This window comes from Balearica regulorum, chromosome 4, assembly GCF_011004875.1.
Source record: "Balearica regulorum gibbericeps isolate bBalReg1 chromosome 4, bBalReg1.pri, whole genome shotgun sequence".
Lineage (NCBI taxonomy): Eukaryota > Metazoa > Chordata > Aves > Gruiformes > Gruidae > Balearica > Balearica regulorum.
In genome coordinates, this window is record NC_046187.1 from 36,144,718 (window position 1) to 36,170,234 (window position 25,517).

Consider the following 25,517-nt stretch of genomic DNA (forward strand, 5'->3'; position numbering starts at 1 on the left):
CAGTGTTGTTCAGCTTCTAGGGTAAATAATTTATTTCTATTAATCTATATAGGACCTTCTGTCAAGTATGAGTAAAAATAATACAGCCGAAGAGCCTAATGGGATTTTCAGGTTCTTATCATTCATATAGTATCAGTCATTTTATAAGACGGAATGAGCTAATCTCTAATCTTTCTTCTACCATTTTCATTAATTGCATCAACCATGAATTATTCTACTAGAAAATGATCTAGAACATATTTTTATGATCATCTCAACTTAATCTGGTTGAAAACTCAACTTGCCAAGGATATTTATCATAGTTAATAATGCTTGGATGGCCATTTTTATCATAAAAAACACAGTGATTGAAGACTATATTTCAATCAAAGACTATATATATATACACTATATATATAGTAAATATTTTAGTGAAAGAGCATTTTACATTTTAAAATTTATATCTGCTGAAGTAACACATGCTTACTGATGTATGACTAACAAGTTTTGAAGATGAAGTGGCTTGTGGTATAACATAGGAATTTAAAGATACTCAAGTGTATTTTTAGGGTAAAGCAGTGCAAACCAAACCAAACCCCAACAAAACAAAAACCCCCGCAACAGAATAAACAGCTACACACACACACCCCCCACTCAAAAAAACCAAACCAAACTCCCCATTTTAACACTTTAAATATTCATACTGGCTCTTTCAAATCCATTTCTTACAGCATGATTTTTCAGATAAGTCTTTTGCCTTCCTATTTATACATTTTATTCTTATCCTCTGCTTTAAATTTTCATACTTGGTCTATTTTCACTATTATAACCATAGGCTTCGGTTTTTGCTGCTGGATCCTGGTGATTTTTAACATTGAAGAGTGATATAACTTTAGCTTAGCTTTGAAGAAAAAGGTTTTATGTATTCATATGGTGACAATTAAAAAGGCATATGTTCTTTGTGGTTTACTGTAATTTAAAGGTGATGTTATCATCAGTGGCATTGCTGTTTTACAAGTGCATTCTGTTTAAAGTTAGAAGTGAGATTACACAAATAATTGTAAAATCTTATTTGTCAGTTTGGATATTTTCCACAGGCAGTGGCATGGTTTAGAAGACAACAACATCTTTTTTTATAAGTAAAATGCTGTGGGTTCAAATCCAAATAATTGTTTTTATTATTTATGTCAAGCTCTGTGGATCTAAACCCAAGTAATTGGTTTTAATTTTTTGTCAAGCTCTGTGTGTTTCTTGGTGATGTAAAGTTCACCAGAAGTAAGCTTTAGGTTTGAGAATTAGGAGGGTTTAAAAAGCTTCTAGAAAAATGGAAATAATAGGGCAAGAATTAATAGACTTTTTAAGGAACTTAATGAAAAGAAGTTAATTTAGATAGTAAACTTTTCAAACATTGAGTAATGACTGGAGATTTTAAGAACCTCCATGATTTGAGGTTCAAAGAAATTACACAAATGTAGTGAATGTACAATTTACATTTGTACAAATATGTAAATTTTGAATAGTTCAGAGTAGTTTCTGCTTTCACTGTAAGGAGAGATTAGTTGTCCTCCTGATTTAGTTATTTTTAATTATTTTGGATTTTTCAGAGGGAGAAGGAAGAAGATTAAATTCATTGCAGGTCTCGTGAACATATATGTATAAGGTAGAGAAAAAAAGATGCAGTGTGAAGATTTACATTCAAAGCTACTCTGCTTCTTTCAAGATCTTGTTTTAATACCTGATTGTTATTTCTTCTCAATAAGAAGTGTTTAAAGGAAAGATATTATTGTACTACAGCATGGTATGATAGATTTAGGGAAAAAAAAGGCTACAGCTGTGAATATTTTTTGGTTTGTGGTGGGTTTTTTTAATACTAGCATAAAAACTACCATGTTGGTTTTAATGGCCCTGGCTAGGAGAACGTCTTGCAGAAGTTGGTGTCTGCTTTGGTATTTCATTGACTTTAAATTGCTTATACATGATTATTGGAGCAACAGCAAAATAAAAGCCTTGTACAGCAGTGCATTGTGCTGCAGCATCGTTACTGACCACTCTCTGAGTGAACACCTCATCAGGTGTATGCTTTAGATCCATTTGCCATGATCAGCAAAAGCTGAGACAAAACAACATGGTGGACGCGGAGTAAATGGCAGGATACTTCTGAAAGCATCTGCCCATATTTCTGTGGGCACTGATGGCTTGGTTGAAACAAAGGTCAAAGGATTTCTAAGCTTGTCTGCCATGGCGGAGCTGTTTGTAATGCATTTTCAGAAAATAAAGGAGGCACAATGTTGGGCTAATTTGACTTTCTGGATAATGGAGGGATAAGTTCCTATTAGCACTCCTGACCGAGTGTAAGACAGACATGCATGCTGACTCTCTGTTCTTTTGAATGGAAAGAAGTCTGGAACTTTGGTAAAGCCAAACAGCAGTGCCATTAAAAAGATCTGGCGTTGTTCTGCTTCATCCTGGAAGACAGAGGATTTGCTTTGTGGATAAGACTTTTGCCCAGATCCATAATTTTTTATATACTTTTTTTTTTTTTACATATAATATGTAAAAATGTGGGAAAGCTTCTATATCTATATACCAATTTCTAACAGTTATTTCTGCAATTGCAAACAATTTGATAGAGTTTTGTGAATGTTTTGACCAAAAAGCACAATTATCATGCAAAGCACTATGAAAAGGTAATTCTGCTTTTGTGGTATGTATTAGCATTCAAGCAGAGAAATATTTTGTTGTGGGACTGTGGTGGGTTGACCTTGGCTGGAGGCCAGGTGCCCGCCAAGCCACTCTATCACTGCCCTCCTCAGCTGGACAGGGGAGTGAAAATAAGATGGAAAAAACCTCATGGGTCAAGATAAAGGCAGTTTAATAAAGCAAAAGCCATGCACGGAAGCAAAGGAGAAACAAAATATTTATTCTTTACGTCCGATCAGCAGGCGATGTCCAACCACTTCCTGGGAAGTAGGGCTTCAGGATGCATAGCGGTTGCTCTGAAAGACAAATGCTGTACATAACAAATGTCCCCCCTTCCTCTTTCTTTCTCTCAGCTTTTATTGCTGAGCAGACGTCATATGGTATGGAATATCCCTTTGGTCAGTTTGGGTCAGCTGTCCTGGCTGTGTCCCCTCCTAAAATCTTGCCCACCCCCAGCCTGCTGGTGAGAGGGGAATGTTGTAGAGGTGCTGTGCCAGCACTGCTCAGTAGCAGCCAAACGACTGGTGTGTTACCAGCACCTTTCTAGCTACCAATACACAGCATGGCACTGTGAGGGCTGCTACGGGGAAGTTTAACCCCACCTCAGACAGACCCAATACAGGGAAAAATGCACAAAATTCAGATGAGAGATTTTATTGAATATAATCCTCAAAGCAAAATAAAGCTGTAACATGTATTAAAACAAGATACCATTTGATACCCCAATTTAGTCTGTGTATAGTTTAGCAAAGTATTACGAACAAGGTGATAAAATGCATAGTGAACCATTGGGAAAAAAAAAAGCTAGTATAGAGCAGTAAGCCGAACGTTTAATATTCCCACAAGCTACAAGGACAGACAGTTTGTGTCTTACTGCCTTTGATGTATATTTGTTGGTATTTAAGTATGTGTAAATTGTTTAGATGTAAGGAAAAATGCTGAATATTTGCTTATATCCATGGATTCTACCTAATTGCTCCTGCAACAAAGAATATTAATCTTACCTCTCTCCAAGGAAAAGTATTTTTATCTGATTTTAGACCTCCTTTCTCTTAGCCTCTGTTAGTGATAAAGTGTTCCTTCTCCTGCTGTTCCGATAGCAGCCTGCCATACATGGTGAGAAACCTTCTTCTGTGCCCGTTTCAGACTGATTTTAGCCTTCTTGAATACTGCTTCAACTGGATATGCCATTCTAGCTGAGGTTTCCCTGGTGTCTTGTACACTAGCACTGTGTTCTTTGACTGTGCTGGTATAGTCTCTGCCTAAAATACCCTATTATTTTGTTTGTCTTTCTCACGGTTGTGTTAGATTAGGGCTGAATGGCTAGTTTATAGTCCTCTTGAGTGTTTTTAATTTGTTTTTAGTGTGCCTACAGTGTAGACATATGTATCTAAGCTGATCACCCTGGACTCCTCCAGTAGTCTCGGAAGTCACTGGAGATCGAATTAATAGAATCTAAGGCACGATTCATTTCATCCTAAAGAAGGTGTCTTAACAGATCAAATGAATCACACCTTAAAATGCTTATTACTTTTCTCTGTCTGTAAAAAAACCAACTAGTATGTCAAGGATAGATTTAGACATTGCAGATATCCAAATCAAGAGGAAAAGAATTCTACTTGTTGTGATTCAGAATGGTCTCCTCTTTTTAATGTTATATTTTAAATCTCTAAGTGTATATCTCAACTTTGTCTTCAGCACATGGACAGGCATTGAGTTAAACACAGGGCTAACAGGCTAACAGTTTTTTATAATATCTTACAGCTTTACAATACATGTATAAAAAAAGTTGTGCTTCTGAGGGTGTCTTTGCAATTTAATCTTCAGAAGATTCAGTTACTGATTGTACAAAATAGGATTCTGGGCCTTTTAGTTAAGGATTTCTGGTATCTTCTGAATTACTGGACAACAGCTGAAGTTACAAAAGTCAACATCTTGCCAGTTTTTCTTGGAAAGCCCATGATTAATATCTTCTGCTTAGTCTGAGATGACTTTGTTTTGTCTTTATTTTTCAAATTGATCTTTGCAATTGCAGCTTACAAATTTTATTAAGGTCTATAGTACATTTTAAATTTAAATTTAATAAAATCATGTATGGACCTTGTGGTTTCTCTTCTTGGCAATTAGGGCATTTATTTAGGGAGAAAGAATTCTTTTCATATGACATGCATGCAATCCATGTTTCATAGCAAATAACAAGAAATCCTTAGGCACTTCAGTGCATTATGTTATAGTTTACATTATCAACTTATTATTATCATCATTCCAGAATTATGAGAAGCAAGATTTTTTTTGCGTATTCTTTGCTGTGCTTTAATTAATACTGGTGATCCTGTAGGAACTATAGGATAGTACTTATACCATTTTGTATTAAAGTTGCTGATTTTATCATGTAAAGTTGAAAGTAACTGAAATGAAGTTAGGAGATTTACACTGCTGTAAAAGTAGTAGGCTGTAAGAACTCATCCCACCTCCACAGAATAATATTCCAAATAGTGGTCCTGCTTATTTTAATAGTGCAGATCAGAACACAGATGAATTTGCAGTATAAAACAAAGTGAATCAAGACAGGGCTAATGCATCCTTTAACTTATGACAATTTTATTTATTACGCAGACACACACACAGAGACACCTGTCTGCATGAGCAAGTTATCTGTCTGTCATTTCTTGTTTATGGTAATGAGTTCACTTTGTTTTAGTTTGTCAGCTTTACATCTATTTATTAAGCTATAGATAGTTTTAATGAGCCCCATGAAGGTTATTAGGAGCTGAAAGTGTATGCAGAATAAAGCAGTAAGAAATGATGCATGGGCTGTTTGCTTTCATGGCATCTCCAACAACATGAAGGTGTAAGATGCTTGTAAAATATTTTGAGATCCTTAGATTAAAGCTGACAACCTAAATTAAAGCCTGTGGATTTTATATATGTGATGACATGTACACACATACAGATATATATATTGATAGGCAAAACCATACACAAACTGAATATATGACTGAGTTGTGAATATTCAGGCCAGTAATTATATACTGTAGGAATTATAAACTTGAGATAATACACTAAACGTATCCCAGTGATCAAATGAAACATGGAATAACTGAATTAGCACTATAACTTCTGAATTTCAAGTTCTTATTTTCTCTGCTACCCAAAGTATGTTTCAGTGGTTAATGACAGTGCTGTATCCAAAGTTTCTCATAACAGTAGTGTAGTACAATATGTTTCTGTACTGCAAAGAGCTACTCTTAAAGAAGTACTGCTAGTCAATCCCAAAAAAACAAGTTGGGGTCCTTTCTCTTATCTCCTCATCTCGAAATCTGTGTCTACCACTTAATCACTGCTACTCTAGTAGTAGAAAGTAGTATCAGCTCCAGCCAGTCTTTCACTTCATTCTTCTGCTGTTCTGATCCCTTTAAAGATTTCTGTACAAGTCACTGCGAGAACTTTCTTGAGAAGATTCACATTAATCACCCAGTAAGCTTGTATATCTGAAAAAAAAGAGTTCCACCTTCCTTTTCTTCCTCTCCAAGGTCTAACAGTTGCATACAAAAATGACCTCAATTCAGGAGCCTGCCTTGGTTACAATTACAAGAGCCTTCTGCATGACTTCAGCTAGCTAATTAAAATTCTCATTAAAGTCTGAGCCATTGAAGCAAAGAGCCAATATATCATTTCTCTCCATTTTACAGTTTATATACTTTCAGCATCTAATAGCCTTCATAGGGATCATTGCATTCATTCATAAGGCTGCAACTAGTTATATTCTGGCCCATATTTCCTGAAACGTCCCCTATATTTGGCATAATTGCAATGTTCTGGACTCATAAAGCCCATCCAACAGAGTCCTCAGTGTACGTGCACATGTGGTTTCTGTTCATTTAGTTAGTTAAGATGTAAAATTTTCCAGTCGCTGAAGGTAACTGCTTTTGACTGTTTAGCCTCAGCTTCTGATGCATGTGATCGCAGGATTCTTCTCCAATGTCTCAGAAGTTGTAAAGCTCCTTATATTGTGTCAGGTTAGGAACACGGGGCTCTTCCTTGCCTGTATTCCTCTTTGAGGGGCACCACTTCTTCCAGACATCTCAGCCCAAAACCTGTTTTTTCATGGTGTTGACAAGATATTGCATACTTGAAATCAGCCAGCCCTGAGTTTTTAATTTTAACAGATAAATGTTAAGGACATATATATACAAATATAGTTTGGTTTTTTGTGTATGTATGTGGGAGGAGAAGTAGTCTAGAGATCTGTATATAAATGCATCTCCTTGAAGAGTGTAATCAGAGGAACAATTTCTTATTTTTAGAGACTAACTCAAGTTAAATGGTGGAAATTCTTTCTTTTTTCCCCTTTCACCCTCATGGGCTTCCAGCCATATCTGCACACAGAACTGTTACACAGTTGTAGTGAGAAAGGAATGTAATTCACACTGAAAACAGCTATAAATCTTCAGTTTAGACTTATTAGCACTGTCTCTAACCATTCTGATGGAGAACACTTCATTAATTTGCATGGATGCCCTTCAGAGGGTAGTGACCTCCAAACTAAAGAACAAATGGTCTGATTTCAAGTATATCTTACTGTCCTTTTTATTTTAATGTGTTCCTGTGTTTAATGGATTAATGAGTGGATTGGAAGGTGTACTGAAACTGAAGCTGGTTTTTAATTAAATATTTTCACTTCTTTTCAGTATACATCTGCTCTGACCTATGATGCTGTTCAAGTGATGACAGAAGCTTTCCGTAATTTGCGTAAACAGAGGATTGAGATCTCCAGAAGAGGAAACGCTGGAGATTGTCTTGCAAATCCAGCTGTACCCTGGGGTCATGGTGTAGAAATAGAAAGGGCATTGAAACAGGTAGTTCCCTAGATTGAATGCAGATATGAGTGCATGTGTGAAATTCTCTATAAATGCTTGAAACGAACCTTCCAGTCTCCTAACCTGCCAGGATCTTGCTGGGAATAATGTGGAAGTGAACTCCTCAGGAACATGTCTCATACTAAGATAATATATTGCATATGGAAAAGAGTCTAAACTGAATATCAATAATTTATGGAAATAAAAAATGCATTTTCTAAAAAGAAACCAACTTAATTCTTCTGCCACTTTCATCTTCACCTATATAGGTTCAGGTGGAAGGTCTAACAGGGAATATAAAGTTTGATCAGAATGGAAAGAGAATCAATTTTACAATAAACATCATGGAACTCAAAAGTACTGGTCCTCGGAAGGTAATTTGAATTGTCTTACAGTGTCTTTAAAGGTTTTGCCATGCTAAGCAACGGGTTAAGGTAGGTAATGGAATTAATATTAATTAACACTATAGATTAATTACAACATGAGTTGTGATAATATTTATTCATAGGTGTATTCTACAATGGTCTTGCAGAACAAAGTAAAAATATATATTATTTCTTTCTAACAAATACGACTTGTTATTTCTGGTAAGTAGTACATAAGAGTATTTTCCTTTCAGTTTTGTGGATTAAACTTTTTGCTTTCTCATCTGAATTGCTAAATGTGAGCCATTATTTGGGGAAGTAGGCTTCTGAATGATAAATGCAGAATACAACTTTTCAGTGATGTTTCTTTAAATGTGATTATCTTTCTGCTCTAATTCCAAACCTTTCAGGAAAAGCCAGTTTCTTATGTCTTCCTAATATGGAGTATTTCGTAACCCTTTCAGTCGTATGGTGTATGATGTTGATACTAAAACATGTTAATATGTTAATGAAAATGGTATACCTGTATTATACAAATTAACGTGAACAAATGTCATTAGTTCAATCTTGTTGCTATTCGTTATAGTCTTTATCGACATAATTATAAATAATTACACTGGTAAATCTATAGCTAAAATAGTTCTCTGTGAGCATAAATGAAGGGCATAGTGACAACATGCTTTACCTTTTCTATGAAAGTTCATATTCACTAGTGTCTGTGCATCCTATAAACTCTCTTTAGATTGGATATTGGAGTGAAGTGGACAAAATGGTTGTGAATCCTCTTGATGGCCCTCTTGGAAATGAATCTTCAGGACTAGAGAATAAGACTATTATTGTCACCACTATTTTGGTAATTAACCTCATATTTTGTCAGAAGACAGTCTGTCCTCCAGTGATTTGTTTCTCGTCGTTATGTTAGTTTAAATCTACTGTCTTTTTATTATTTGAGGTTGTGACCTGTTTCTCATTATGATACATAAATAAAATCTGGAAATTAAGGAAATGTATGTGATTCAGTATGCAGTTTTGTTCTGTAGAAGACAAACGGCCATTGATTGAACATCCTAGAAAGTTAAAATTTTTAGACCTGAAAATGGAAAAGAAATACCTGCTTTCAAAGGAGGAACTTTGTCTGAGAGGCAGAACCACAGTGTTAGTTTTAGAGAATGGATTTTGCCAAACAGCAGAGAGTGGTTCTTATGCTTCAGAATTGTAGCTGCTATGGACTGGAGAAGTGTAAAATAAAACATTTAAAGTTGTATTCTAGTTGTCTAGAAAATAACATTATATACTGTTATAGAACAGCATTTTTCTGTAAATTACACGGCTTCTTTATGAGTTTAGACAAGTCACAGACTAGCATAGGAATTTCACTGGATACAAGAATAGTTCAGTAACAACTGAGCAAAGAGAAGATACATTACTTTAATACGACTTACGACTCATCACCAGTTTTGCTGATGATAGAACTTTATTGTGTAGTTACAGATGTCTTACCTATTGTTCATGTAGAATTCAATGAAGATATAGCCTGGAGAGCCTGAAGTGTTTTCCCAGGGAGGGATGTGGTTGTGAAATAGGAAAGTATTTTCTTGTTTAAGACAACAACAAATGACACTAAATACCTTTGCCTTCTTCCATCCAAACTGTATGAGAGAAATAAACTGATTTTGGAACTTACTCTTTCTCCTCTGAATGCATAACTCCTGTTAACATTCATGGTCGTATTAACATACTGCTGGGAATCACTATACCTGTAAGTATTGTTATTTGTGTATGACTCTGGAGAATGCAGCTTTTAAATGTGTTAAGGACAAGTCACAGTAGTAATTAACAGCTAACATATACATAGCCTGTATGATTCAGATGTTATCTTCTCTCTTTTTTTCACATGTAAAAGGAAACATACTGATCTATGAAGTGCACAACTGATGATACACCTGTCTCTTTACCAAGTAGCTAAGGCAAGTTCTTTCTGTGCAGGAGTCCCCATACGTCATGATGAAGAAAAATCACGAAATGCTTGAAGGAAACGATCGATATGAGGGCTATTGTGTGGACTTAGCTACAGAAATTGCTAAACACTGTGGATTCAAATATAAGCTCACAATTGTTGGGGATGGCAAGTATGGGGCAAGGGATGCAGACACGAAAATCTGGAATGGGATGGTTGGAGAACTTGTTTATGGGGTAAGAAAATCTTTTATAATAAAGCCATTAAAGGTGACTGATAGAGGGAGTGGAATTTGGTTTAGTTTTCTCTATAGAGCAGAGGAAAATTATCTCATTTCTTTGATAGAAGGTTAATAATTTGTATTGGCATGAAAAATTTGGAATTACATTTTGAATGCAAATGAAATTGGGGAGAAGTAAGTACCTATTTCATCCTTCTGACCAGGTGAAAGGCAGTGTCCTTTACAAACACTTTTAAATGTCATATACTTTTAAAAAAGGTGTGTGTAAAAAGGGAAGCTTGGAATATGCCAACCATATGGTTATATGTATTTCAGTAAGAAGAGTTTCAGCTAAAAATTTCTGAAATTCTCCATAGGACATTCTTGGAGAAATGAATGTTGCCAATGTCTCTGCTGTCCTGTTTTCCAGTTCTGAAATGCAATAGAAACACACCATTCTTTGCTCTGGTCATTGTATTAGCTGTTATTTGCTTTTTTCTTCCTTTACAGAAAGCCGATATTGCAATCGCTCCATTAACTATAACATTGGTGAGAGAAGAGGTGATTGACTTCTCAAAGCCCTTTATGAGCCTGGGGATATCAATAATGATCAAGAAGCCTCAGAAGTCCAAGCCAGGAGTGTTTTCCTTTCTTGATCCGTTAGCATATGAAATCTGGATGTGCATTGTTTTTGCCTACATTGGGGTCAGTGTAGTTTTATTCCTGGTCAGCAGATTTAGCCCATACGAATGGCACACTGAGGAATTTGAAGATGGAAGAGAAACGCAAACTAATGAATCAACTAATGAATTTGGGATATTTAATAGTCTCTGGTTTTCCCTTGGTGCCTTTATGCAGCAAGGATGCGATATTTCGCCAAGGTTGGTTACTCGCCCATTTCGACTTTGTGCATTTTTGGTCTCAGCCATCTCAGCCAGAGGAGGTTCATGGTGCATATATTTTCACTCTCAGAAAGAAATTAATTGCTATGTTTTTTCCCTCCCTAAAATCACAAAAGTCCTTGAAATAAAAGCAGGTGTCTGTGACACGGGTCATGACGTATTTGATCGATATTGTCTTAATGTCGATCATACATTTGCCAGGTGAAGTTATATACACCATCCAGAGACTGTAAAATGCATAAGGTTCAAGTCATTCCATGCCTTCTTGGAGGGGTACCGTGTTTTTGCTGCATATTCCCATTTTACAGTTGACAGTGCCTATGGTTCACAACAGCTGTAATGGGAAAAAAGGGTAACATACTGGTCACAAACTACACAGGCAACACTTTCCCTCTAAAACTCACTACATATCATAACACAGTTATTAACCCACTATCTTTCTATAGGAGAGTCTTGAACTGAAATAAAAGTCATGTGATGGCTCTAATTTCATGTGAATAGTTACAAAACACTGCTGGTTTTCCATGGCCTAGTTTTAGAAAAGTCGCAAAGGAAATCGCTAAAATGAATTTGAATGTCCATTTTAAAAATGCTTAATTCCTTATGGATTTTCACCTACTTTATCAGGGACAACTGTAAAGCACTTAAGTTAATTCCTTTGCAGCTCATTAAATATTCTATTTCCCTTGTGCACAAGTGGTTCTAGCTGTGATTCAGCAAAGTGGTAAGTAGGTAGGTAAATAACTACTTGCTGCTTGAAGGAACTATAGTAATGATTGAAATAGGGCAACTGGGTTTAAGGAAATCAAATCAGAAGACTTACGTAATTATACTAAGCAATTTAACTTCCTGCTAAACATTCTAAAAAGACAGAGAACGGGTCAATTTCTAGTGAATCTAGTGGCTAGTGTGCAAAATAAATTGCACCAGGGGAGCATTTCTTATATATAAAGTTGTGTCCCCCAAAAGGCAACAGCAGATTTTCAAGTTGTTCTACTGTGGAAATAGCAGAGCATTTACTGTGTGAGAACTTTAGCAATTCTGTGTAAAGGCTGGCATATCACAGTGAGAGATGCCAGCCTTTATGACGAAAGATGTAATAGATTTGGGATATAACACCATCAGAATTGTATACAAGAAACGAGAGCCAGTTGTTTCATGAGAAGCTCTGTTAATGTCACTCCTTTGGGGTTTTTGTATTGGTTACACACTTCACAGGTTTAGTCCTCTGCAAAGTCCTCTATTAGCTACAAAATTATTTTTATTGAATCAAGGCCATAGTAGAATAACAATCTTTATTATTATTATTATTTTACTGGCTATTAAAGCATGACAGTTGTGCGCAGTTTGATAACATTTGAAAGGTGAAGAATAATGATAGTGAATGGTCATCAGAAAAGGTCCATGAAAGTAATCATTTTGGAGATTCAAGATTTAGTTTCAGTGGGATGTTTAACAGCACTTTCATTGCAAACATATTTTTGAGGAAAGCAGTTAGTTTGTTTATTACATTTATTATAAAAGTAGAAAAGGGCTGAAGACACCTAAGTTATTTTTGTTTTTGCACCAAAACCATAACTACACAATTTGAACTCTCTTCAAATGAGTTAAAGCAGATATGAAAAGGAATCTCTTCAGACATCAGCAAAATGTCTTTGTGAAGTTAAGTTTAGCACTTTTGCTACTGTCATTTCTCTAATAAAAGTGACATCACTGTAACAATTGTCAAGTAGACAAGTAACTAGGGCTTCCTGACTCTGAAATAGAAGGTGGTCCTGAGTAAAACTGGACCACCTGGAAACTGGTCTGCAATAACAATCCCCATGTTGCCATGTAGCACAGAAACAATAGAATAGAAAAGAGCAGAAATAGACATAGACAATAGACATAGACTAGACTAGAATGATGATAAGTTGATAACAACTTAGCAACATTTTCCTCATCTTTTTTGAGATGCGAGTGTACTCTCAGTACAGCCATGTAATACCTTTGTAAGTGTAAAGTGGTGCACAAATTTAGGTAATTGTGCACAGAAATTGTTATTTTAGTACTTAATGATCTGAGGGATGAGGTGCTTGTACAATTGTGGATTCATACTAGCATATAATTATCAATCTTTAAAACTTTTTGAAATATACATAAAAAAGGAAATTATTTATTTAACTGGGACAGACCTTATGGGACAATTTTGAATACAAATGACACTCAAAAAATTTTGCTTATAAAATACCATGTGGGAGCATAATGTCTGGATTGGCATTGAGCTCATTCTTTTTTTATGAAGTCGGTACTGACTTTGCTGACACATCATGGGCTTTTGAAGATTATTGTCATTTTTAGCAGATGTCATCAACACAATACAAAGTCCCATATAATCAGCAGTTATTAAATATACATTGTCAGTGATTTCACCTTGCATATATATATTTATCATATAATTCAATCTTTTAATTGTAGAAATATTTTGTACTAAGATTATCTCCATGTCGAAATAAGTATATAATAATTTTTCAAAGGTGACAGAAAGCATGTTTGCAGAATACATCTCAATTTACAATGAACTTGAAATAATTTCTTTTCTATGGATCTTTGTAATAACATATTCTGGACCTTATCTGACTTGATTTTCATGTAGTAGAGTGAATTAGTGAGTCTATTTTGACATGGAATAAGTCTTTTCATGTCTGAATTATCACAGAGATTTTTTTTACAATAGCAATTAGTAAAAGTCATTTGTCCAGAATTGGTTCTATTTTTGTTCCCAGTTTAATAAATAAGCTTTACATAACTATCATGTTTTAATATGTATATATATAGAGAGAGAGTTATATCTGTCTATATAGCTATACAAATATTTGGCAGAATTAGTTTGAAATCTCATTCACAATAGGCTGAGTAAGTGATTTGTAATTTGTTTACTTAATAGATAGAGGACACACATCAAGACTTACCTAAGGTACTGCAACACCTTAGTACTAGACTTTCAACTACATGCACGTTTCTGCCAAATAATTAATCAGATCTGCAAAGATTATATACTCCTTCCTATAATGTCTTGTTTGGAAACAGAGTAGTAAGTAATTTCAAAGTTTAAAGGATCATTAAAAAAAAGTCAAGTTTGACAATAACGGCAGTATCAATAATTTTCTTCTATTAGTTTTCTAATATTGAAAATCATTGAATTTTTCTAGTTGTGTGCTGTATTATGTTTTACATATTTTCTTGAGTTCTCTTTTCTTCTCTCTTCTTGAGCAGGAGATGCAAAACAAAGATCCATAAGAGCCCACCTGCTGCAGTTAAAAACATCAGATTATTATTATTATTTAAAAATCTATTTTCTTCACCATTTTTCTTTATTATAACTGATTGTTCCATGTCCAGTCCTCAGTTTGTTAAATGCTTGTATCTTTCAAAAGTTGTGTGCACTTTTTACTTGATGGATATTCCCCGGGCCAGTTTTAATTGCAAATAATGCTATTTGTTTCTCAGTATAAATTGTCCACAGCAGCATAAGCCATTGTTTTGTGGAAATCAGTCTTTGTCTTAATGTCTTAGAAAAATAAGCAAGCTAAAGGCACTTAATTTTTAAGTGCATACTGGTTTATCTGAAAGCACTGATTTTGTTTGATCCTCTTCATAATGTCACACAAATTCATTTCAGAGGGAACGACAAGCTTATGTGTTAAATATAGCACATTATGATGGGAGCAGTTTCCTTTCAGGGTGTTCAGAACTTTGAAGAACCAGATCACTAAATTCCCCCTGAAGTAAACTCTGGAGTCCTGATTTCAGCAAAGTCCAGGAGATGTAATGGAATATGCCTTGATCTCCCATCTGATTAGTATGCAGAGCTGCACTACGAGATAGTTGGAAATGCTTCCCTATAGTATAATGCATCATTTGCATAAAACTGATAACGTGTTCCTTTTTAGGATTTTCATTTCACTTTTCAAATCCATTTCATACTTGTTATTAGATCCCTGTCTGGGCGCATTGTTGGAGGTGTGTGGTGGTTCTTTACCCTCATCATAATCTCATCCTACACGGCTAACTTAGCTGCCTTCCTGACGGTTGAGAGGATGGTGTCTCCCATTGAAAGTGCAGAGGATCTTTCCAAGCAAACAGAAATTGCTTATGGGACATTAGATTCTGGCTCCACTAAAGAGTTTTTTAGGGTAAGAATTTCTACTTTCTAGATTTCTGTTTTGTTTTAAATAGGTCTTCAGTCATGTAAATGTGTTTTCCCTAGGCTCTATTAAAAGATTGCTACAAAAATGTGATATGTGCAGCCTAACTCTCAAATATAAGTGGTTTTGTTTATTCATTATCCTTACATTTAATTATCTATATATAAATATAAGGGTCATGTTATAAATATACAAAGCAAAAGTGGCTGCAAGGAATTACCTAAAAAATATTCCACTGTAAAGTAAAAAACAAGATGTGCTCAGAGAAGGGAACTGATGTCATTCGTCTAAGCTGTAAGACAGGACCTAACTATTCTAAACAAGGCTATTTAATATCTGTGCTATATTTTCGGTAGTCACGCAGTGAATAGGGACATGGGAACATGCACAGTCGTGTTTTAATAAGTGTTTCACATGATTTTTCAAGCTTGCAGATGGGGAATGGGATACAACCCTGTTGGCTGCTGTAGTAAATCCATGCCTGCTTTTGAAACCAGTTACTATTTGTAATGCCATGGAAGCCTCTCCTCACCTTATACCTCTGTGTATTTCAGTTTTAAAAATGCATGAGACTTGCAATGTGTGAGTCTCAGGCTGCCCTTGAGACACCAGCTAACATGATGAAATCCATCCAGCAAACAAGTGAGACACTAAGGCTGCTGGGAAAACACCGTGACTGTTTTGCCTTGTCTTTGTGCTCTGTGTCTCTCCCTGTAACATGGAAGTGCTACAAATACAAAAAAACCCTGTTGTTTTCATGTTTCCCAATGGAGGATGGTAGTGTTAGTTTTAAAGATAATGTGTTTTAAAATAATTATAAATGCTTATGCTTACATTTCAAACATAACCTGCTACAAAAGTAAAATGAGACAAGGTCTCACCAACATTTATGTACTGTATAGTTAGAGCAGTAACAGCTAGATTATGATTTTCCGTGGATCCTGTAATGCATACTTAACTGGCAACTTACTAAATAGGAACCATACTTGTTTCAACTGTAGAAAAGCATTATTTTCTGATTTTGATAATAGGTCCAGTAGTAAGACCTGCTGCTGATTGCTTTCCTGTTGGCTAAACCAGAACTAGGTGTGTAAGCTAGTAAAAATGAGATCAGGTTTGTGCTAAGAGTGTTTAGAAGTGTTAGGAAGCATACAAGCACGTGCTGTTTTGTGAGTATAAACCTTTTAGGTCATGTGGGGATTGAATGTGAACTAAGAGTAGGTCAGTTCTTTTGAATAGTTTCTCTTTAGAGATTTTTAGGCTTGCTTTTAAAACAAAAAAAGTTTGTATGTGCATATATCAGTATATAGTTTTTGTGCTTCTAGCACATATATATGTCTTTCCAATCACACTTTTATACAACTAGTGTTGCTGGTGATTACCTGAGCATTAGTAATTTATTTTTGTAAAAATTCAGATGGAGGCTTTGTGAGGGCATATTCTTCACCTTTTGTTAAGTTAGCTTTGGCTCTGTGCAAACAAGGCTATAATGATCTCTGGAAATTCCTTCTCAGCAATTTCTGTCACAAACAAGTGGGTGCCTAATGTGTAATGCAACTTCTTAGCCTGATGGCTCTATCTGCTATTTGCTAAAAATCACTTAAACTTGCCCAGTTATTTTCCAAGAAATAACAGAATGTCAGAATTTATTTCTGGAGACCTGAAACTCAAGTTTCAATAATGAAACTCTCTCTGCTGAAGGCAATGTGAAAGCAGTCTCTAGCACTAAGGAGACTAAAATTTCACCCGGAGTATTTCTGTATGGTGACTGGATTGGAGTGGATGTGTGATTTTTATATGACCTGAAATTAGGACTCAAATTCTTTAACAGCTGGAAATGACTTGAGTATTTTTCTAGCAACAAGCTAAAATGGACTGGCTTTTTCTCTCTCGCTGTCATGAATTAACAGAAACATTAGGGTTTTTTTCACAGTTAGTCTGTTTTCTCTTCAAGAAGTGGCATTATTTACAAGTTTGTTTTCTATTGATGCAATGTATACTGGACCTAAATCTTCACTAGTAGAGCCCTAATTTCTGGAACAGCACAAAATTAGGGATCGTTGGATACTGGGGATGAGAACAGTAAATTGAATTTTCTTTGCTACTAAAACATGTTTTCTGATAATACTTTACAGAAGTGAAAAAGAGATGTTTCTCAGCATTTTCCAAAAATCCTATCCTGTATAGCTGAATCTATGTATGTGATGTTAATTGAAAGGGGTGGGTTCAAGTCTTTGTCCAGCTTCTCTGACTGCTTAAATGGCATGAACTCACTGGGATGGTACATTAGCTTGGGTATGTCAGGGATGTCACATTAGCTTGTTCTCTGTTTTGTTTTAGGATTCTAGGCTTTCAGCCACCTACAGGATGTACGTACGTACATATGTACAATGGCTGTGGCTGGCTCCAGTGGCTACCATGGTGAATAGAGTAATCCAGACATAGGTTAGAAAAACCCAGGTGGAGCAAAGATAGTGGCTCACCACACACCCTACAGACAGTATGGGCATAGGCGTACAAGCTATTCTGTATCACTTGTCCTGGAATTAACAGCCTTGGCACTCATGACAAGAGATGTATTACCTTTGCACTTCCCCTATTTTAGGTACATAGTCCCTAGCTTTAAAGGTAGTACAGACTAGTAGGAGATATTCTTGCAAACAGTGAGTAGAGTATCAGTTGGCACAGAATCAAGAAACATAACTGAGAAAAAGGGATGAAAAGACATTGTACTCTAGTGTTCCTAGTGCTACTTTAAGATGAGAAGCAGAAGCTTGGTACATCCTGCATAGAAAATATCAGTGCAGAAATAATGGGTTTAAAAGTATTTTTAAAAGAAAAAAGAAAAAGGTAATGACAGAGCTTTGCTGAGCAGTAAACATCAGCAGGCAACTATTACTTCTTAGTAATAATGTTATAGATGATACACAATTTTTCTTCAATGGCAGATCCATCAAGTCTCTTGATTATATTGTAGTTTTCTGTAGATCTCAAAGTTGCTACTAGGAGAACTGCAAGTATGATCCAAGTCTTCACAGTTTGGTTCCACTAAGTTGGGATACTTACCACTTCTGATACTTACTAGTGCATATGTCTTAGGGATAGTGCTTTTAGAGTTCTTAGTGCACTGAAAGCCTGAACAAAGATATATAGTGCATTGCTGTTGCATTTTCTCTTGGGTTTACAACCTGAAGTAATGGGCAAAGCATTGAAGAAAATGTGTGTGGCTGTGGTTTTCCAGAAGCGCATCGTTTTTCTTAAATCAGTAGTGGATTGTAGTAGTGAGAATGTGAATAGGATTGCAAGCACAGCTTGGAAGACCCAGGAGTCATTTCAGTTGATCTTGTACAGGTGCATCATCTCTATAGTTGTCAGATTGCAGATACTATTTGATGGAGCGGTAAATGGTGGGGCAGTGGAATTTCATCACTCTGGTACGTACTATTGACACTATCCACAGTCACACAGTATTTTTACCTTCAGTGATTTCTCAGCAGCTGCTGCAAATAATGTTGATGTATGTATTAGCCAAGACACATAGTTGAACTTTGAAGGGAAAGAAAGTCGCTAACCCAAGAAGACAGACTACTGCTCACTGAAGAAGTTAATTTTAAAGCAATGTCTATATGCGCTAACTCCTGAGGTTGCCTTGCTTACTTTCATGGGCTACGGCACTGGAAGAAACAAAGTACAACTGCGTAAGTATGCAAGCTTAACATTGACTGGAATATTTCCATGCTTTCCACCTGCTTGAAGGCATATTGAAAATTAGTATCAAAGTGATGTAAAGAGAAGAAAAGCTAATTACTTTCACAATTCAATCATGTTTTTGCTCTATGCCTAGCTCTGTTCATCAAAAATATGTACAAGCTTGATTGATAGACAAATGAAATCAATCATACTATGGTTTTTTCCACTTTAAAGATGAATTGTAACTAGTCCCATGTGTAAGGTAAGAAGGCATCTCAAAAAGAAAAATTGACGTGCAGAGCAATAATTAGACTAATTTACATTCTGTCTGCATTAGTTTTAATTTAAATTCTTCGTATATGTACCTGTTTTAGAACCAACAGTGTGACATGCACAGACCAATCTGTTTCGTTCTGTTTTGGTTGCCATTAAGAGTAGATCCTCTGCCAAAGTAAAAGCAAGCAGAACTGCTCCATGACAAAGAAGTATTCTTTAGCTTTCACTGAAAAGACTATGCAAGAGTTGCTTATTCTTGCCTAAGAGGCAAGAGTTCCAGAATGAAAAGTTGGGCATGGGAGAGATGTCGGAAGGATGCTAATCCTTACTATATCATAGAATCATAGAATTGTAGAATGGTTTGGGTTGGAAGGGACCTTATACGAAGTCCTCTTCCGTAAAGAAAAGCCAGCAACAAACACGCGAAGAGCTGACAAGACCCTTTGAATAATTTCTCCTGCAAATATGTTGTCTGTTGGGACACAATCTAGTGTCTTTAGATATATGAGTACTTTGAAAGATTTTTTTACTTACAAAGGTATTTAAATTGATGATTGTATTACAAGAGGTTATGCAAAAAGAAAGCATACAGCAGTCTGTCTGTGAACCTCAATCTGTCTTTATGCTCATCAAGATATTCAAGCTTCTAAAAAAAAACCCACAGGAAATCTCTAAAACCAGTGAGAAGAAACACTCTGATCTTTTAAATTGCATTGAGGTAAAAAATCATGAATCATACCTCAGCCTCAATTTTTGAAGTTTGAGATGTAGAAGAATTATAGAACATATGTTTCCAGAGTTAAATTTTGACTAGCTCCACAGAAGCCTTTGAGAAGCGAAGGAGACAAAAGACTCAGTTATGAAATCGTCTGTAACTTTTACCATGGACTCTACTTGGTACTTTAAGAGGCAGAGGCTGCAGCGCTGACATTTCATGAATCTGTGAAGGAGATATGATTAGAGAGTATGGGTTTGGCTTGTTAAGTTTGACAGAAAAAAGTACGTAGCTGAAATACTGAGGAGAGGTAGATCTGAGCACTGAGATAATGGAAAGGCTGCCCTTTGCATCCAATACCATATTAATGAAGGTATGGTTATATTTTTTTGTGGTCTAGATGGTTCAAGTGATGAATTTTCAGTTATTTTCTTGGGTTTTTTTGAGGTCCTTGCATCTGGGCAACACACAAAAGAATTGATTTAGGCCATTGTGAAAGTCATTTTAAAAGAAAGAATGCAGTAATCAATACTTCCTTTTTTACCTCAAAGCATCTCTCTTTGTTATTTCCCGAGTTTCATTTTCTTCTCTCTCCACATTACCCAACATTGTAATGTCTTGCAGACAGCTCAGTGAGCCTAGTGACTAAAACACTATGCTGCTTCAGAAACCTTGTTACATATATTACTCAGTTTAATTTCAAATTAGTATTTGCATAATATTTATTAAAATAAAATTTATTCCTTTCTAACAGAATTTTCCTTCCTTGTTCGTAAAGACAAATTATGTCTAATAAAAGAAACATACTATTCCCTGATCTTCTCTTTCAAGTTTTGATCAAGTTTTCTTAGATGTTCTAATCAAAGTATGCTATGTAGTAGGTAATTTTATGCTAGGCAAAAATGAATTTGCGGCAGTATAGTTTGAAGCTTCTCCAGTGTTGTGTAATTTATTTTATAAATTGATACACTCTAAAATAAGTTCTGTTTGCTCTACTCCTAGGGGCAGATCATTCCACAATGCCACACTTGTTGTGGTTAGAAACATTCTCTTATATTCCAGCCTAAATGTATTTATAACGAGTTTATCCTCAACTGTTACAGTACATCAATAGTTATTATGTAGATTTTTTTTTTCTTCTCAGTATTTATTTTCCTGATGCATTCATACAGAGCAAGTATGGTTTTTTTTTTTTTCCTGAGTGTTCATCTCTATCAACAAAACTTTATTTATTCTTGATTTCCAAGCAAGGCATTTTGGTCCTCGATCATTTCATAGCTCTTCTGTGTGCGAGTGTTGTTTGAATTAATTGTTCCTGGATGTGGATGAAGAGAGGTGTACATTACATTATATGCCACCTGAGATCTCAGCAATGCTTTGAATAAAGGCATTAGTGCTTCTCTCTGTCTTTTCTGGAAATACCTTTTTCCTAGTTGTATCACACTGTTTTCTGGTAATCATTTTGATTGTAATGGTAGATTTGCGTTTCTTTTCTTCTGTTTTTATCAACTGAAGGTCTTAAATTTTATTGCAGATTTTCTTATTGATCCCAAAGTGCTGGACCATGCTTTTGAACTGGAAAGTTTCATTTCATTTCTATGATTCTAGTACTCAGGATTTTCCACTTCTCATATATAAAAAATAATTTCCTATTGTCTGGCTTGATGTGTTTTCATATCCCAATTTCCTTTCCTACAAATCCTAGTAATTTTTGTCTTGAAATGGTTGCACTCCAGAGTATCATCTGAAGCTGTGCATGCATGTAGTACTTCAGACCAAAAAAGTGGCAGTCACTTTGAATGCTTTTTCAGTCTTGTTAAGTCCAGGCAGTATGTTTATGGTTCTAGACTCTGGGAATAGCACCTGCAGTTCACTACAGTTTGGTAATTGCTTGAGAAAGTACTTTTGTGTTTTGGGATTTAGTTTATTCCCCCTCCCCCAGTATGGGTGCAATAAGTTCTTTTTGTTTTGATCATTTTCATTTCTGTATCCTCATTCCTAATACTCACTCTTCCTTTATATTAATCTCATCAAAAACAAAGCTGAAGTATTTAGTTTATGGTGCTATGTGTAGATTGTCTTTGTTCTCTGCATTTCTTCCCACCACACAACAGATATACTTTCCTTTCTTCCATTCTTTTTTCACTCGTGAGATTCGAAAATCTGCTGCTGTTTGCTGGGGTTTTTTCAGTTTGGTTTATATGACATACTGTTTCCTTTATGTTATCACATTTCCCCTGATCAAATCAAGATCCTACTTAGAAATCTACACTTGTATTACAGTGATGTAGCAAAGTGATAGTAGTAGATACTGCAATATGGCTATAGTACAGCTGTCCCTCTATCAGTAGGTTTATTACAGTACAGTTAGTTCTAGGAGTGGACAACGGATTTTCCTTGTGACCAGCTCTTCAAAAAGAACAGATGGATTTAGGTCATCATTGTGGAAATTAGTTTGTGTCACATTTGTCTAAATTTTTCATGAAATGAGATTGAAATGGTCTGCTTTGATTTTATGAATATGGTGAATAATGGGGAGCAATTTTGATTTTGTTGAAATTCAAATTAATAAGTCTCAGAGGAGGAGTCATTTCAGCAAGTATTTCAGTTAAATGGTTTTGAAACTTTAACATCCCTTTGTAAGACAAGCCATCTTGAACACTTAGCTCTTTAAATTACATGACAAATATGATGATGACATAAGGTCCATGTTTTGCACATTCTTGGAGAAAATTGTTTTAAGTAGGCTTTTGAGGAATAAGTTCTTGAGGTAGAATGTTTTACAACTTTTATTAATAAGACCAAATGTAATAAAGATATTTTAAGTGGCTCAATTAAGTAATGGAAACTGGAAAGCCGTAAAACTGCATCTTAAGAATGTGTAACTAATTTTACCGATACTGAAGAAAATGATATATTACAAAATTTAGATCTTCCATCTATTTGAACTTTCATTCACCTTAAATAGTCACCCAATATAAACAAGGTTATGCATTTTGAAGTACTTAATCTTGAGCTAACTAAAGAGGCTGAAAAACTAGTTTTGTCCTTTTCTGTGGTTTTTGGATGTACTGTGTAAAAATTCATTTGTTGTTACACTTTCTAGCTACTGGTGACAATACCAGTTCCTGTCCTTTTATTCAGTATGGAAGGTCAACAAGATGGTTACACAAACCCTATTTGAGAATTAAAGTTCTGCTCCTGCAGTACAAGACCATCGTCTAGTAGAATGTTAGTAGTCTGAGGAGCTAATTCTGTTAATGACATACTAATTACAGCACCCCAATTTTAAGAATAATAGGTCTTTGAATGACAAGTGGGAAAAGTTATCTGATGACCCACAAAATGCAGTTAATTAATTTGATAAAGCTTTGCATAATTTAATTTCCTAATGAGTTTCTTAATGAAGGCAGTATTTTACATTTAAATGGGATGTGTACTTTGTAAAAATAATAATTTTCATAGTCAAAATACCCAGTGGTGACATGATATTAAAAAGAAAAGTGTTACCTCCTGCGGCATTTTTGTATCGGTTATTGTATTTTCATAGCAGTAGTAAATAATGGGAGAAAAAGTGTTCATTGTCAATATTAGGGTCTTGTATTGTCACGTTGGTGTTGATTGTAATACCAAAGTTATAATTGGCTTTCGACATGTCATATATACACTGGAGTGTCACATTGCAATAGCAATCAGCCATAGTAGTTAAGAGCAATGCAGATTATTTCCATATTCTTGCATTCTTGTAGTCAAATAATATAGCAATCTGTAATGGTTCCGTTGTTTGGATCACATGATAGAAAGTTGTGGTGGTTTTTATGGAGCACTGCTGTCCTTTTAGGTTTTTGGTGCCATTAAAGAAAGGGGATATAAGAAAGAGATGTGAAAGCCCAACTTGCACACAGAGCATCCTGCATTCACAAGAATTCTGTATCCTCATGATTTAGTCCGCTCTTGCTGATGACTGCATGCTTTTCCAAGTGCAGAAGATCATTTGCATAGGAATAAAATATATGGTCAACTATAGCACCGGCCAAATTTAAATAACAATAATGTGCACTTTTTTTTTACCCACAATGTATTTGAATTAGGGTAAGTGTACATGCTTTTTTTAACTATCAGATAATGTTGGCTTTATCAGTGAGTGTGATTGTGTGTATGCACAGAACACTAGATGAAGGTCTCTTAACACTGCCCTTTTCTACATCCTTTAGCTCTACCTTTCAAATAAAAAACAAATTCTGAAAACAAAATAATGAAGGAAATGCAATGACACAGTTCTGAAAACAGAATGTATTACTGAATATATTGTGTAGCAATATAAACACAAACCTTAGAAGTCAAAAGGATCCCCTAGTAGCACCTTGTTTTTTGAGTCTAGACAAGGTCAATGACTAGGTAGGGATCAAGACTCTGAGCTGTATGAATTCCAGTGTGATGTTTTTCAGTGTTAATGGCTGCATAGGACTGTGCGGTCATGGCAAAATCTGAAAGTTATTTTTTGGTGACATTTCTCATTACAGATTTTTATTTCCATGGTTGCTGGGTCAGGTATTCCTACATTCATTTGTATGGCAAGGACCCTGTGAGCCATCTAGTGGGAGGTTTCTTCTTAACACTTGACCATTTGGGAAATCTTTTCCTTGCACCTTTTCCCTTTCAGCCATCCAGCACCTCAGTCTGTCATGGACTTCCCTCATCCTTCCCACTTACCTGTTGTGATCAGATTTCTGTGAAGTGACAGGGAAAATGGGGAGCTGCATTCTTTTGAGGCTGAATGACAAAAGCACAACAGGCTTTGCTAGACCTCTGTTACTTGATATATATCAAAACCTGTAAAAGGTCATTTTAATACACTGGAAACGATGGAGTAAGAAAAGGCAGTTAAGTCAGTTTATGAACCTGTTCATGACAGTTTCTTAAGTGGAACAGAGAATGCTTATTTATTTCGTATTTGAATGTTTGTACAAGAAGAAAATAATGTTTCAAGTGTCAGTGTAACCTCTTCTCTTCTACAACATGGGAACTAAATGCCTTCTAATGAAAGTTGTAATGACAGGCTCCCAAATTCGTGTTGTCTGCTTTGGGTTGAACTGAAACGTGTAAGGCAGCTCTAAACCAACTTTAAGTTTCCCCCTTTGTAAAGCAAACCCATGGTAATTTGTAAAGTATCACTGTAATCTTTTTTATAATGCTGTCAGAAGCTCAGTGTCCCTTGCTTCGTTTGTACTGGTAAATCCCATGCAGCAAGTTGGATGTATGCTGCCAAATCAGTGTTGACCTATGACAGGAATGGGATGGAGCATCTGGGTTGAATTAGAGAGTAAGTTTAGAGAATGAGATTTCAGGGAAGATTGAGTTCCTTCATATGAGGCTGGGGACTTTTGAGTCCAGCCCTGAGTGGGCTAAGGAAGGAGGAGATTGAGCACCCTGCAGAGCTAAACAGTGGTAGCTCTGCTTCTGGGGAAGTGAGCAACAGCAGCAGGACTCGAGGAACAGACGATAGAAAGCTGTACACTAAGACTTTCTTTGTATGCTCTGGTGAAGCTGATGGAGTCTCTCAGACATTAAGTGGCCTGACTGACTTGGATCTTGGTGGGAGTCTCTTTCAGGCATGGAATGCTCTTTGCTATAGATACAGCACTTAGCTGTATCTATGCATGTATC

At 35.7% G+C, this 25,517-nt stretch overlaps 1 protein-coding gene across 6 annotated transcripts in view; it reads left to right on the forward strand.

Moving 5' to 3' along the window:
- The window catches only part of GRIA2 (glutamate ionotropic receptor AMPA type subunit 2), a 96,766-nt gene that overhangs the window by 63,017 nt on the left and 8,232 nt on the right, over positions 1–25,517 (forward strand). For all 6 annotated transcript variants that reach the window (XR_012835309.1, XM_075751772.1, XM_075751775.1 and 3 more), the window contains exons 7-12: positions 7,371–7,538; positions 7,808–7,912; positions 8,646–8,756; positions 9,890–10,096; positions 10,591–10,961; positions 14,959–15,157. Coding sequence is in view for 5 of the 6 variants with exons in the window: in XM_075751772.1 (XP_075607887.1) it covers positions 7,371–7,538; positions 7,808–7,912; positions 8,646–8,756; positions 9,890–10,096; positions 10,591–10,961; positions 14,959–15,157 (1,161 nt within the window). In the remaining variant the exon portion in view is untranslated. The remainder of the gene's footprint in view (positions 1–7,370; positions 7,539–7,807; positions 7,913–8,645; positions 8,757–9,889; positions 10,097–10,590; positions 10,962–14,958; positions 15,158–25,517) is intronic.